Source organism: Syngnathus floridae, chromosome 21 (assembly GCF_059516105.1).
Source record: "Syngnathus floridae isolate MCC-2025c chromosome 21, RoL_Sflo_1.0, whole genome shotgun sequence".
NCBI lineage: Eukaryota > Metazoa > Chordata > Actinopteri > Syngnathiformes > Syngnathidae > Syngnathus > Syngnathus floridae.
In genome coordinates, this window is record NC_142433.1 from 6,273,319 (window position 1) to 6,287,097 (window position 13,779).

Here is a 13,779-nt window from a genome sequence, read left to right on the forward strand (position 1 = left end):
GGCATTACATCATTGTTACTGGACACACTGGTCTTACCTGAAGAAGACCTTTGGATCCGGGCGGCTTCACCATCACTGTGTAAGAGGGAGGAGGGAAAAAAATAAATAGTTAACCAGTTTTACTGAGCTCAGGAAGATTTCATTATTTAGCTGTCTAAATACCGGCCACAGTTTACCTCATATTATCTTGTGGAAGAACATTATTTTATTTGTCCTGCCACTACAACTCGCTTGCATAGAAAGATGAACAAAGATGCATTATCTGGGGTCATTAAATTTGGGGATTGTAATCTCTCCCAGATTTATGCCAGTGCATATTTTGGTTGTAATTGTGAGCATGAAAGAGCCATTGTATGCACACCAGCATATTTCCAACCACAAAGTGGTAGCAGAGCCAGTTTAGTGGCGGAAAAACCGCCACACAAGTACAAGTGAGTCAGAGTGGAAATCTGCACAACCTATCACGTGGAGAGGGAGGGAAGAAGGAAGGAAGGAAGGGAAGGGGAGGAAGGAAGGAGGGTCCACCTACCCTCCAGGTAGCGCTCCATGGAAGCCGAGGAGGAGTCACGGTTCCACGTGTAACAGCAGAAGGAGAAGAACCACACCAGGAGCGTGGCCAGGACCAGTGCCAGAATCCACAGGATCCGAACCAAGGCCGGGTCCGTCGCCACCCAGGCTGTCAGCGTGTCCATGCTTGCGCGAGTCGCGGTGCAGTCTTGTCAGGAAGTAGCAGCGAGGCGCACGCTGATGGACTCCAGCTGCCGAGCCCCACGTCAGCTGCAAGGGAAACGAGAGAAAAGGAGGAGAGGAGAAGAGAGGAGGAGGCGTGGAGAGCAGCCGGTCTGGCCACCGGGCCCCTCCTCCGAGACACATCAGAGGGAATCCTCACTTAAGACAAGTCACAAAAATGCACCTGAGGCACTTTGCCCGTATACAAAGCAGCACATTAATTGACTGCAAAAATTCAGCAAACCGGTTTGTGGTGGAAAAAAAAAATCCCAAGGACTGCTGACGCCCAAGCTTGATAACTGGCTTCACTGGACATTATAAACAGCAAATATTTGCACGGTGAAGGCGGATGCTGGTCAGGATCAACATTGATGCTAAAAGGTGTGGTGCTTCAGGAAGAGGCTCACCTTATGACCCAAAGGAATCATAGAAAAGAGAATTTAAAGTGACAAATTCAATAGAATGCACATTTGTGCACGACAAATGAAACTACAATGGAATGCTGCAGACATCTGGTGGACGAAAATGGAAGTGAAACCCATTTGCGCTCAGATTGCCCAACAGTGAAATGTTGCAGACAGTAAAAACAGACTGACACCAAGTGGAAGGATTGTGAATTGACAGACAGAAAAAGAACAATATTCCTTAAGTTTGTTTTCCAATGTTTTAATGGTGGTTTGACTTTTTTGGTGTCATGATAACTGCTTTCAGACTATTTGAGATGTAAAAGAGCAGGAAACCAAAGCAAGGGGGCGGCTTTAACCATGTGAAAAAATGTGATTATTTTCCAAATGCCACCAGCATCCTTGTTTCCTTTTTAGTAGAACCCAGAGTCTTGAGCGGCCCAGTTTGGCGTCTGTGGAAACCAGGTGAGACAAAACGGAGACATAAGAAAGGCCCCAAATGGACTCTAGTACACAAATTCTGAACTTGTCACAATTTGTGGTGCATTTATGATTTCAATCATTCATTTCGGTGACATTTTGGCAGCCCTTGCGAGTCATGAGCGCATCATTTTGGTCTGCTTTACCTCGTTCCTGTTACTGTGAGCCACCTTCTTCTCGATGTTCATGGCCAGCATTTGGCTACGGAAGGACAAGCTCTTGGTCTTCTCAATGACTTGCTGGTAGGGTGACACGGCGTTGTTGCCCATCACCACGTGGCCCTGCCAGACATAAGAGGTAAACGGTGAGGCCGAGCGGCTGCCTTTGCTACAGAGTCAGTTTTTGGTGCTCACCAGCTTGGAGTCGATCTTGGCGTCCAGTCGGGCGTTGCGGATCAGATTGACAATCCACCTCTCTGCGTCCTCGGGGGTCATGTTCAACTTGTCGGCCAGCATGCTGTGTGGGAGGGGGAAAAAATAGCTGAGTTGGTTAAATACTGATCTACATGTGAAGGTGGTTAAGTTTGTGTTGAATATTTCAATTAATAATTATGATTTATGCAACATTGGCAACATTACGTTCCTTTGTTTCATGAGTTTTGTCTTCCTCCTGTGGTAACTATATGCAATTACAAATCCTTATGTGGGATAGTCACGGATTTTTATTATTCGCACTTGATGCTGATGCACTGATGGATGCGGCAGAAGGTCTCGAAGATGAAGAGCCGAGCATTCTCAATGAAGTCCTCCAGACACGCCACCAGAAAGAAGTCATTGATGAGGACCTGGAAGAAAATGACGTCATCGTGTCAAACAAAAATGCTTGCAGACAACTGAGAAGCCAACAGCGATACAGCTGTACTATTTAAGAAAAAATAAAATTATAGAGCAGTGAGTGATGGGCGCTCACCGATTCACACTCCCTCAACTTCTTCTGGGCGCTGTCAAAATCAAAGTTGACGTAGAGACACTCCACAAACTCCGTGATGGGGTCCTTGTACGTGTACGACTCCTGCGCAAACACAAGCGCCGATGACTTTGCCGTTGCCGACAAGTTTGGTGAAATAAGGGAAATAATTCAAATTACCTGCTGAATGACCTTCACCAAGTCCTTCAGAACTTGTCGCCGCTTGCGCACGTCCTTGTTGGTGATGACGGCGGTAGTCAGGTAGCGCAGGATGTGCGGGCACATGGTCTGAATGGCGTTCAAGTACCTGAAAGCAAGGTTTTCAAATCAATTGAAAAAAATAGAGATATATTTTTGAGAGTGGAATTAAAAACGAACAATGTGGTTGCACAAGTGTGGCAACGTTCAGAAGGAAGCAATCAGATTCAAACTCGTGTTCAGGACTCACTGAGGCTGGTAGAGGAAAAGCTCAATGATGTTGTCCCGGCCTTTGGGGTGGTTGAAGAACACAAAGAGGGACCAGTGGATGAGCCAGGTCCTCTGCTGGAGCGACTGGAGAGGTGAGCTCACAGACTGCGCAGGGGTGGGACACACAAAGACGTCAAAATCTTCAAATTGAAGATTCAGTATTTACACATTAAAAAGCTTCTCTCGTCACTCACGTTGTTGTCGATGGTCTCCCTGAGTCGTGTCAGATCGTCCATGGCGTTATCCCAGTTCTGCATGAGGATCTCAGAGGCCAATTTGCCCCACAGGGAACTCAGAGCATTCCTGTCTGTCGACAGAACCTGAAACCCAAACATTTCAAAAGTTGTCCCACCTTATTTGAGGTGACGAGCTTCAAATCAGCCTGATACAATGTCAGCTATTTAATTTTATTTTTTTAAAATAAAAGTGTTTTTGATACTCCCCCTGTACTTACCAAAACACGGAAGAAGTAGAGGTACTCAGCTGCACCCGAGTAATTTCCACACTCATACTGGAACTTGGCGAATCTGTACAGCGCGTCCAGGTACTCTTGGCGGAACTAAAGGAATTGCAAAATTCATAAAAACATGCATAATTAGTAGCCCCTCAAAGAAAACATGTGAATCCTCTGAATCAATTCAAAAGCTCACATTGTGTTTCTCTGTAAGATACTCGAAGAGCATCCTCCCGTCTCTGTTGGACAAATGCAGGGTTATAATTTCAGCGCTGAGTCCTTAAAATGTGCTTCTGACTGTCTACAAAGAATATTTTAGGACCTGGTCGACTGCATCTGACTGGTGGTCTCGGGGGCCTCAAATATCTTGACGATTGGCAACGTATCCGACTGGAGCTGCTTGAGTTGAGCCACCACTGTGCCTCTCTTCTCCTTCAAGGCTACCAAACAGGGACGGTTTTCGTTGGTAAATCTGGGACAACTTTTTTCCAAAGCAATGTTGATGATGAGATGATTGTATTTGTCTACTTACAATGTGGGATCTCCTTGTCAGGATAAAGGTTCTTATACACGTCCATGGCAAAATCCACCATGTTGGTGTCGCTGAGAAGGTCCAGCTTGCCTTGGAGCAGCTCCTTTTCATTGTAGATCTGTTGCAAAGCGCAACGAAGTGGTGATCAACAAAATGTATCCAACGCTATGGAGATGTGTTTAAAAAAATAGGGCGAGTGCCAGGTGCATGAAACTTCGTGGTTTTAGTTTGTGCAAGTTTTGTCATAACTCTATAAGTCATTACAGTATATAGTGATGTTCTCTATTAATGACCAATGCATTTTCTTGATTATTTTTGACTTTTATAAAAGCGTAAGCATGCCAGCTGCTCCCATCCAAACAAACTAGGCTAAGCTAACGAAGCTAACAAGAGACGACTACTTCCCTCAAAGTCTACCAGCGGTAGTTTAAAGACATTCTCCTGGTAAAAGAGCATGCTAAAACGCCATTGTAATGAGTAAAACGGAATAAAATTTACTTATTTGCAACAACTGGCTATCCAACCAACCAACCAACTTACCAACCAACCAACCAACGTGACTGTAAGCTAACGCTCTCCCGGCTACAGTGGCATCACGCCGGCTTTTAACACATCTCCAGATGAATAACACCGAATAAAAATAGCTACAATGAGTCAAAATGTCAATCGGAATGGAAGTTGACGAACCTCTTTAACAGCAAGGAATTCCAGAAGTGGGAAAACTAAATGCCGGTCGAGAAAATGTGCTATCTTGGTTGTGAGATCGTATTCCGCCATCTTGGCTACTTTGAAAGAAAGAACTTTATTGACAAAACACGCAGAGAACATAGCCAAGATGATGTAACATATCGTTGCACTCTTCGATTTTTGTAAAAGATAAATAAATAAATAAGTAAGTAAGTAAGTAAGTAAGTAAGTAAGTAAGTAAGTAAGTAAGTAAGTAAGTAAGTAAGTAAGTAAGTAAGTAAGTAAGTAAATAAATAAATAAATAAATAAATAAATAAATAAATAAATAAATAAATAAATAAATAAATAAACTTGCTTTCAATATTGATCATTTTCTTTGTGCTTTAGAGGCAACACAATTTAGAACCATTTAAAAGCAACACGCGTAATGCAAAAGGATGTGGAAAATAGCGAAGGTAGAATTGTTAATTTTGTTTTCAAACCATGAGCCACCCTACTGACAACGCACAAATGCAGATTAGATTAACAAACTTGAACAATAACTTCCTTTCCCCAAACATCTATAGAGTTTAATGGAAAAATCATTGGCTACAAACACACAGTGGTTTTGACCTTGACCTAATCCAGGCATATCCAGCTCTGGTGCTGGAGGGCCACGTTCTGCAAAGACACTGTGTTCGGTGACGGAGGATTTTGACTTGAGTAAAAAACACGCTGCGACACTAGCGGGCGACATTGATAAGACTCTTCCCCCAGGCTTAAGTGACACTCAGAATAAAGTGGTAGAAGTGTTATGAATGCAAAGGGACCCAGTCACTTAAAGCGCTGCTACAGATGTGAGTTATAAAGTTCTTTGTGCAAACCAACAAGTCACATGACTCATAGGGTGACTCAGGGTGACACTAAGTTGGATTTACTTCATTCATGCACATGTCATATTAAGTGGAATAATAAAAAAATGAGGAGTTGTGAGTTTGCATCACCAGGTCTTGGAGCAGGTCGGCGCCATATAAAAGGAAAGGCGCTGCTGAGGCTTGAATTGCTGTCTGTGTTTGTTATGCCAGGGGGGGCTGGCAGACATGAAATCAAAGCTGTGATAAAAAACATCCTCTAGCGTGCGTATACACACACACACACACACACACACACACACACACACACACGCACACACACACATGCACACACACACGCGCGCACACCCAGAGTCATCGGTCAGTGTTAGGTGGCAGCAGGAAATGGAATTGGATTGCTCACGGGGTCAGAAGCTCGGGCGTGGTTGGCGAGCAGCAAGATAAACAGCCTTCAGGGGTCAGCTACTCATCATGGTGGTGGTTCTCAACCTGGCATCTGCAAGCTGTAGGTTAGTGGTTTCCAAAATATTCACAAACCATGTTTATTTTCTTATAGAACAAAATTGTGTCCTTGTCAGCACACCAAAAAGTTGATCGGCACGGCAACAGTTCGCAACTTGGAGAGATGACAACTCAGACCATTATGTCTTTAGTTTTGTGAAGATTTACAACATTTGGGCGCCACTGATAATCAGTCAAAGTTGGACCGCCCAGAGGCCTCATGAACTTCCGTTAATGACTTAGTCAATAACGCTTTAGGATGTGGTCGCATAGCAACCCAGGCCCTGCAGCAAAAAGGGAAAGCCACTCAGCTAATCGGCGGATGTTTTTAAAGAAGAAAAGACAGGCGGCGAGCTCAAAAGAGAGTCGGGAATAAAATCACCCTCCTTATCTTTTATCAGCTTTATCCCTCGCGCTCAGGAAGGATTTCCAGTGCAAATCCTGCTGACTGCTCCACTTTTAAGAGGAGATACCGTGCAGGAGGACACATGATGGAATTTAAATACTTCCCAGAAGTCTTAATCAACACGTCTGCCATCCAAATAGCCAAAGAATGAAAAATATTGCCTCGTGACGACCACCTACTGAGGCACTGCCCACATACTTTACATGTTCCTTCTCCTTCTTCCTAGCCATTGTCGTGGTGGAGGGAAGGAGACGGGACATTACCATAGCAACGAGGTCGGCCTGTTGCTACGGAGAAAGCATAGTGAAGGGAGGGGGGGGGTGCAACAGAGAATGACACCTCTGTTTTACACTCGCTTGTTCCTTGATGCACAAATGTTGAGTTAAATTGTTCAAGTGCCCACTTCCTCTCAGTCATCTTTTCAACACAAACGCAACAAGGCAAGGTCGCCTCCACACTTGTCATCATCAGAGCCGTGCCTCGGAGATCCAAAGTGCCTTTTAAAATGATCAAGCGGCAAAACTTGACGGCGCTTCAGGAGCTCTAAGTGCATTTATTGTGCCGTGCGGCTGTCAAGGTAATACAAATGTTTTTCCCCTCGTCAAGTGCTTTTAAAATTTAAAAGTTAGATTGTTTTCAAGAGCTTCTGTTTTATGAAAACACACGGTTATGACATAAAATGGAAAGTTTTTGCACCATGCATGCTGAACCATAAAAACAATAGAAGTAGACCAAGAAGGGTACCCTGAGGAACACCAAAGTTGATAGCTTAAGTAACAAGGCAGACTGCAAAGTCAGAGTCCAAAGCAAGACAATTGTTTGTACTCATAGTGAACGATCAGATTTTTGTTTTGTTACGTAATAAATAAATACTGACACGTACCAATAATAAATGCATACATTTGATCGACTTTATTGACTGCAACATTGAAAGTCACATGGATTCATTGACAGAAATAATTAATTACAGAGGTTGGTGACACCCAACTGTGAATCACAATCGTGCATTCATCCGACTTGTGAGTCAATGAAGTCTCCACGGGGGGACTTGAATGATGCAAATGGCAACATTCAAACACCTTTGGAACTGGATTGTCTCCATTTGATATTGATATGCGCTTGGGTCAAGTCATTAGGTACATCTGCACAAATTAAAATCAACTTTCAAATATTAATTTCAATATGTGTTCATAAATGTGGTCAGGCTATGCTGTTGTGGGTGTTGTTTTTTTTTTTTTTACTTTCATCAATTCTAATTTGTATGGGAGATCTGCAGGTGTACCTAATAAAGTGCACACTCCCTCTAAAAGACAGTCAGTGTCTTTAAAGGGACATTAGAAAACAAAGTTCGTCCATTTTAAAACTCAGCTGAGTCGTCAGCAGGTGCGGCGAAAGCAGTGCCCGCGGGGTCCGAGTGACCCCACCCGATGGCCCCGTACAGATTGTGCTGGCTCTTGGCTGCGTGCGCCAAGGCTCTCCTGCGCATGGTTTCCCCCTTCCACATGGACACCATGAGCAGGCTGGAGAGCAGCACGCCGCCAAGTGTGAGCAGGCACAGGCCGGCGATGACGCAGCGGTCCAGGTGCGCGCCCAGCCGCGCTCGCTCCCGCTGGAGCCGCTCCATCTCACGCGCCGCCACGCCGTCCTCCTTTTCGGGGCCGCGCATGTCTCGAGGCACCACGTACGAGATGGCCACGAGCGAGATGCCCGTCACCAAGCAGGAGACGGCGGCGATGAAGCCATAATCCACGGAGCCCTCCGAAGACAGCTCCGAGTAGAAAAGTTCATCCTCCTCTCCCTCTTCGTCTTCCTCCACGCAGAATTCACTCAGACTCTCCTCCTGTGGGTCTTCACCCGACATAGGGAAATCATCCTCGGCTGGGATTGGGCTCCCCTCCGCGAAGGGACCCGGTGCGGTGGTGCACGGCTGCGTACCCGGGCTGGTCGTCACCCCCATGGAGGAAGGAGAGGAGGAAGCGCGCATGGAGCCAAAGTTTGCAAAGTGGCGCTCATCTTATGCACAGTTCACGAAAGCGAGAGGAGTCGAGCGTCATTTGCACAATCTCTTCTGGCTCCGCCGCCTTGTCAATTAGTGGGGAGCTGGTGGCGGACCCCTCCCACGGACTCCACGCGGTGTCTCATAGCAGCGCGATGAAGCAGTCAGCACTCAAATAATTGCCTGCTTGTACTGCAGTCCTTCAAGTCGACACCTTGTCACAAAAGATTTTGGATGGATTCATTGCAAATGATCACCCACTCACATTCAAGTTGCTCCACTCCGCAGTGGCCAAAGTAACCAAAATTGAGGGCAAACCATAAATAAAAGCATAATAATAATATATTAAAATAGCAATTAAAAAAATATATATTTAACATATATATATGATATATATATATCTGCTGGTACTGCGATGCGCTTCATGGCCTCGAAGGGGCGGGGCGGGGTGGAGCAGTGCAATTATTTTTGCAATGTGTTCTAGGAGCCCCCACTTTTCTAAACACGGCATTTTGATCAATATTTTGTTTGTGGTATTAGTGTTAAGCAGATTATGTCAAGCCTCGTTCGCAATGCGAGCCCGAGGGTACTTTGAAGTCGGTTTCATCGGACGGCAGGGGGCGTTGCGACATAAAATGTCGGCCATCTCCCGAGAATGATTTCACGCGGCAGCGCCCCCTGTTGTGGTCTAAAAGTGATGTCAAAATACCCTCGGGGTCGCATTGAGAATGTCACAGCTCACCTGTTTTCTGTTTGGTAATGTGATTTGACTCATACGTCAAGAACAACCAGTACGCTAATGATATGCAAATATGTGTTTACATCTCATTCCATGTCACTTTGTGAAAATCTCAGTTGCTGATGTTAAAAAGTAAAAATAAGCTGCAACCCCATACTGTGGCGTGAAAAATGGAGGATTTTCGTTTTGCTGAGCTGCTTATAAGAAAACCCTCTTGCATGTGTGTGGTTGTTGCAAATGTAGGTTACACTTTGCCAAAGGTCGAGCACACGTTCTGCCATGGAAGAACACTTTGTACTTTCTCTCTTGTGCACGATTGGACACGGCGCATTTCTTACTTGTCTGTGCAGAGGTAAACGGAGGAGGAGATTTGCGCTTTTCTGCTTCATTTGGCATCTTCCTGTAAGTGGGAAACTGCCGCAAAGTCGCTTCTTTCTTGCAGCTAGAAGAAGAAAAAAAAACGATGAAGACAGGTGCTATTTCTTAGCTCCATTACAACAGGTCTACTTTTGTATCAGTGGATGCAAGCCAAAGTCCCTCAGAGACAGAAAGTGGGAATTTATTTACATACATTAAAAAAAAATGTGGGTCAAACTGACCCAAATTGCAGGTTGGTCCAATTCGAGGCAACTGGGCTTATTTTTATGTCAGCAGTTTGAACAGCTTCCAGGGGGGGAAAAGAAGATTTATTTTTTTGGGTATTAAACATTTATTGAAATGTCATCCTTCAAATGCCTTATTTTAAAATTTAAAAAATATTACAGTTTATTGAAATGAAATTGATTAAAGAAAAACAACGTACTAAAGTAGGTGTAAAGCCAGAATCCTTAAAAAGGCAAAACAATTATATAAAAAAGAAAGTACAATTGACCCAATAATTCCTTAGGGAAGAAAAAGTTTCCTTTTTTTTTTTTTCAATCATAGGTTTTGGAAAAACAATCAGTGACTAGTGTTTCAGTATTTCAAGATTGATGACGTATATTTAGTGCGCTATTCATCTTTGTCCAGTAGATGTCAGTAAACCCCTTGCAGACATATATCGACCTTCGGAACTAACTTCCAAAAGGCATAATGAGAATGAAAAGCATTCAAGTGTATAATTTCTGCAAGGTGAGCGCTGCTTGGATGTGAAATACCTCACCTGCTACTTTTGTGACTTTCAGCGGGGAAGAAGTCAAGCCGAGGGCTTTTTGCTGCGCGGCTCCACCTGAGAAGCGCAAAAGAAACGACGCTCATGATTCAAAAATAGCGTTTGGCATTTTCCTGAGTTCTTATCTGGCGTGTGTGCACAGTTGGTGTGTGGGTTCTACCGCCTCCACACTCGCTGGAAGAATCGTTTTATTAAAAAAAATAATAATAACAGCTGGCGTGCTTCACTCGCTGCCAGCCATGGACTCAATTATTAAAGGAAAAGCTGCGGGGTCAATCAAAAACTCTTGTGTTGAAAAAAACGTTTTGGACCAGGATCACAAAGAAAATTGAGTTGAGGGGCTCGCTTGATATTGTCTGGGTTGAGTTACCGGGAATAAGGCGTCATCCAAATATGGCCAAGAGGAAGAAGAAACAAAGTTGCGTTCTACATGACGTCATGAATGCGTGCGTAATAAGGGTCGGAAGCGACGGAAGCGCGCATGTGGACTTTTACGCACAGCGCTCTGATAGCGGAGTGGTGAGGAAGGAGGCGGACTTTTACGCACAGCTCCGATGAAATGAGCACTTGAACGCAAAGGTTCGACGGAAAAGGACTTTGCTGGAATGTTTCCGAAGGGTCTTTTAGGCACGGCTTTGATTTGGTGGCAAGGAGGTGCCGCTCGTGAAGAAATGGACTTTTGCACACAGGTTTTTGGTCAAATAACAATTTTGAGGATATCGTCTTTTACGCACAGCTCTTGGCTTTGGGGGCTTGGAGGAGGACTCTAGCGTGCACATCCAGTTTTTGCTCTTATGCGTGCGCGCGCCAGCACATCATCTCGGCGCTCGCGAAGGATGCACGCTGCGTGGAGAGCCCGCTGATCACCTCCATCGCTTTTAAAGAAAGAGAGAGAAAAAAAATCACTCACCCAAGGCCAAATGGAAAACTCGACCAATGAGACTCTGGGCGTGTGGACGGACTCGAGCGTGGCGTACAAAGCCATCAGCACGGCGCTGCTGTTGCTGATCTGCTTGGCGGGTGTGGTGGGCAACGTGATGGTGGTGCTGGTGGTGCTGACCACCAAGCATATGCGCACACCCACCAACTGCTACCTGGTGAGCCTGGCCGCCGCCGACCTTATGGTCCTGACGGCGGCTGGCGTGCCCACGGCGGTGGAGGGCGCCGTGGGTTCTTGGGTGCTGGGCCGCTGGGGGTGCTTGTGCATCACCTACCTGCAGTACCTGGGCATCAACGCCTCGTCTTGCTCCATCGCCGCCTTCACCGTGGAGAGGTACATCGCCATCTGCCATCCCATCAAGGCGCAGTTCCTGTGCACGCTGTCTCGCGCCAAGAAAATCATCCTCCTGGTTTGGACACTGACGTCAGCCTACTGCGTCATGTGGTTCTACCTGGCCGACCTGCAGGTGCTGGTTTACGACAACGCCAAGGTGATGACGTGCGGCTACCGGGTACCCCGGAAGCTCTACTTGCCCGTCTACTTCTTGGACTTTGGGGTGTTTTTCGTGGTGCCGCTGTTGCTGAGCGCCGTGCTGTACGGGCTGATCGGACGCATCCTCTTCATCAACCCTCTGCCCTCTAACCCCAAAGAGCGTCAGCGGCTGCAGCGGCACGACGACAATCACCGTGATGAGGCCAAGAGGAGCTGCAGGAACTCCAGGCACTCCAGCTCCACCGCCGCCTCTCGGAGACAGGTGAGAAGCACCGCTGAGAGTGAACGAGCCCGTTTGTGACACGTGCTATGCCATGCCAGGTGACCAAAATGCTGGCGGTGGTGGTGATCCTATTTGCCGCGCTGTGGATGCCGTACCGCACTCTGGTGGTGGTCAACTCCTTCTTGGAGCGTCCGTACCTGGACAGCTGGTTCCTGCTCTTCTGCCGGTTATGCGTGTACCTGAACAGCGCCATCAACCCGCTCATCTATAACGCCATGTCACAGAAATTCCGCGCCGCCTTCCTCAAGATCTGCCGCTGCGGGGCCTCCGCCAAGCCGGCCGGCGCTTATGGCGCGGCGCTGAGCTACAGCGCCGTCAAGGACTCGTCGGTAGCCGAGAGCGCCGAGCGCTTCGCCACTGACGTGGAGGAGGTGACCGTCACGGATGGGTTGCTGGCCGAGCACAAAGCCGTCTTTGCCGCATCCTCTTCGTCTCCCTCCTTGGGGAAAGCCGACTTTGAGACGGCCTCTTGAGCTTCTCCACGGACCCGACCTGTAACGAGCCAAGGCACATATTTTATATCCCAAAAAGTGTCACATTGAATTTGCTAGCTGTTATCATGATACAGTTGATGTAACATAGCTTCTGTAACAGCAACAGAATGTGTTGAATGTAAATTTGTTGTGATTGTGCCTTTTCCCTGATTGGCTAAAAGAACTTACCCAACTAACTTGTTGCTCTGGGAAACACCTCTTCACCCGGACATTTTTGTTTTCACCCTCACAGGCGTTGAGGCAGACTCAAGAAGGCCATTCACCGTCTCCTAGCAACCGCTTCCCTGATTGACGAGATGTTAATGAAGGCAGCCTGTAATTGAAGCAGTCACGCATGTCGAAAACAAACCAACAACGCTGTTTCATGTTTACGTGTGAGCATCGGGTGGCAACTTTTTTTTTTTTTTAAATATATTTCCTGAGCCGAGAAAAGCGTCTTGTTCAGCTGTCGTTATTTCTAATGAAACCATGCGATGTAATTGGCTGTTGCTAGCAGCGGGAGATGCTACGGAGGAGGCTGTTGTGTTGCGGCCGATAAAAGCCGCGTTATCGCTCTTGTGTGTGTGTGTGTGTGTGTGTGTGTGTGTGTGTGTGTGTGTGTGTGTGTGTGTGTGTGTGTGTGTGTGTGCGTGTGCGTGTGTGTGTGTATTGGTGCAAGACTGTTTTAATGTGCGTGTCTTGTTTAAAAAAAAATTTAAAAAAAGTATTTTTCTATGGATTACTGGCCATTGCAGATACGTGGATGTGGTTAAGTCGTGCTGCCGTTGTTGTTGGGACGTGAAGCTGTTTTGTGTTGCTAATAAAGATGCTTGTGAAAGTGAGACTGCGTCTTATTTATTTTCAGATTATACATGCAAGTTATGTTGTGCGCTCAATGTTGCCGTTTTTGCTGTCGCAGAGACGTCCAATCGCTGAGGCGCAGCGCAATGGACGTGCAAGGTGAAAAAGTGCAGATGGAAAAAAAAAAAAAGATCTGTCTGAGGCGAGGGATGAGGTGAGCCTCCGTGGACGACGTGCACGGAACTTCTATTATGAAGCCGCCGCGACGTCTCGGATACGTGAGGGAAATGATCGAGCGGTGACTCTGAAGGCCTGCTCGGGCCCGCTAATAAATAGAGGCAGGCGGGGAGGCGAGATCCAATTGTACGCCACTAATGACATTACACGTGGCTTTTCCACAACACACACAAAAAAAAGGAAAGAAGAACAAGGATGTAGATGATTTTCTAGCAACATCTAAAATTTACAACAAATATGGAAAACTAAA

The 13,779-nt window shown here is 46.2% G+C and overlaps 4 protein-coding genes across 7 annotated transcripts in view; 1 reads left to right on the forward strand and 3 right to left on the reverse strand.

The window, feature by feature from the left end:
• The window catches only part of pleca (plectin a), a 42,950-nt gene extending 42,162 nt beyond the window's left edge, over nt 1–788 (reverse strand). For all 3 annotated transcript variants that reach the window (XM_088365906.1, XM_088365907.1, XM_088365905.1), the window contains exons 1-2: nt 530–788; nt 38–75 (exon numbers count right to left, since the gene is read on the reverse strand). In XM_088365906.1, the coding sequence (XP_088222032.1) occupies nt 38–75; nt 530–692 (201 nt within the window). In that variant the 5' untranslated portion in view covers nt 693–788. The remainder of the gene's footprint in view (nt 1–37; nt 76–529) is intronic.
• Nucleotides 789–1,379: 591 nt separating this feature from the next.
• On the reverse strand, nt 1,380–4,818 carry eif3eb (eukaryotic translation initiation factor 3, subunit E, b). The gene is made up of 13 exons (XM_088365931.1): nt 4,661–4,818; nt 3,974–4,091; nt 3,764–3,881; nt 3,638–3,680; nt 3,442–3,546; nt 3,182–3,307; nt 2,968–3,092; nt 2,700–2,826; nt 2,523–2,624; nt 2,288–2,397; nt 1,967–2,069; nt 1,760–1,894; nt 1,380–1,585 (listed from the first exon to the last, which is right to left on the reverse strand). The coding sequence occupies exons 1-13, from the start codon at nt 4,799–4,801 to the stop codon at nt 1,547–1,549; spliced, it is 1,392 nt and encodes a 463-aa protein (XP_088222057.1). The 5' UTR covers nt 4,802–4,818; the 3' UTR covers nt 1,380–1,546.
• A 2,058-nt stretch (nt 4,819–6,876) lies between these two features.
• LOC148380258 (transmembrane protein 74-like) lies at nt 6,877–13,037 on the reverse strand. Of its 2 annotated transcripts, XM_088364274.1 has the most exons (6): nt 12,681–13,037; nt 11,518–12,510; nt 11,038–11,178; nt 10,295–10,360; nt 9,492–9,595; nt 6,877–8,628 (listed from the first exon to the last, which is right to left on the reverse strand). In XM_088364274.1, exon 6 carries the CDS (start codon nt 8,400–8,402, stop codon nt 7,776–7,778), a length of 627 nt encoding a protein of 208 aa, XP_088220400.1. In that variant the 5' UTR covers nt 8,403–8,628; nt 9,492–9,595; nt 10,295–10,360; nt 11,038–11,178; nt 11,518–12,510; nt 12,681–13,037; the 3' UTR covers nt 6,877–7,775. The 2 variants fall into 2 exon arrangements, with proteins under 2 accessions (XP_088220400.1, XP_088220399.1); XM_088364273.1 differs by having other exon boundaries at nt 11,038–12,510.
• On the forward strand, nt 9,871–13,333 carry LOC148380259 (thyrotropin-releasing hormone receptor-like). The gene is made up of 2 exons (XM_088364271.1): nt 9,871–11,997; nt 12,057–13,333. Exons 1-2 carry the CDS (start codon nt 11,224–11,226, stop codon nt 12,489–12,491), a joined length of 1,209 nt encoding a protein of 402 aa, XP_088220397.1. The 5' UTR covers nt 9,871–11,223; the 3' UTR covers nt 12,492–13,333.
• Nucleotides 13,334–13,779: the final 446 nt, after the last annotated feature.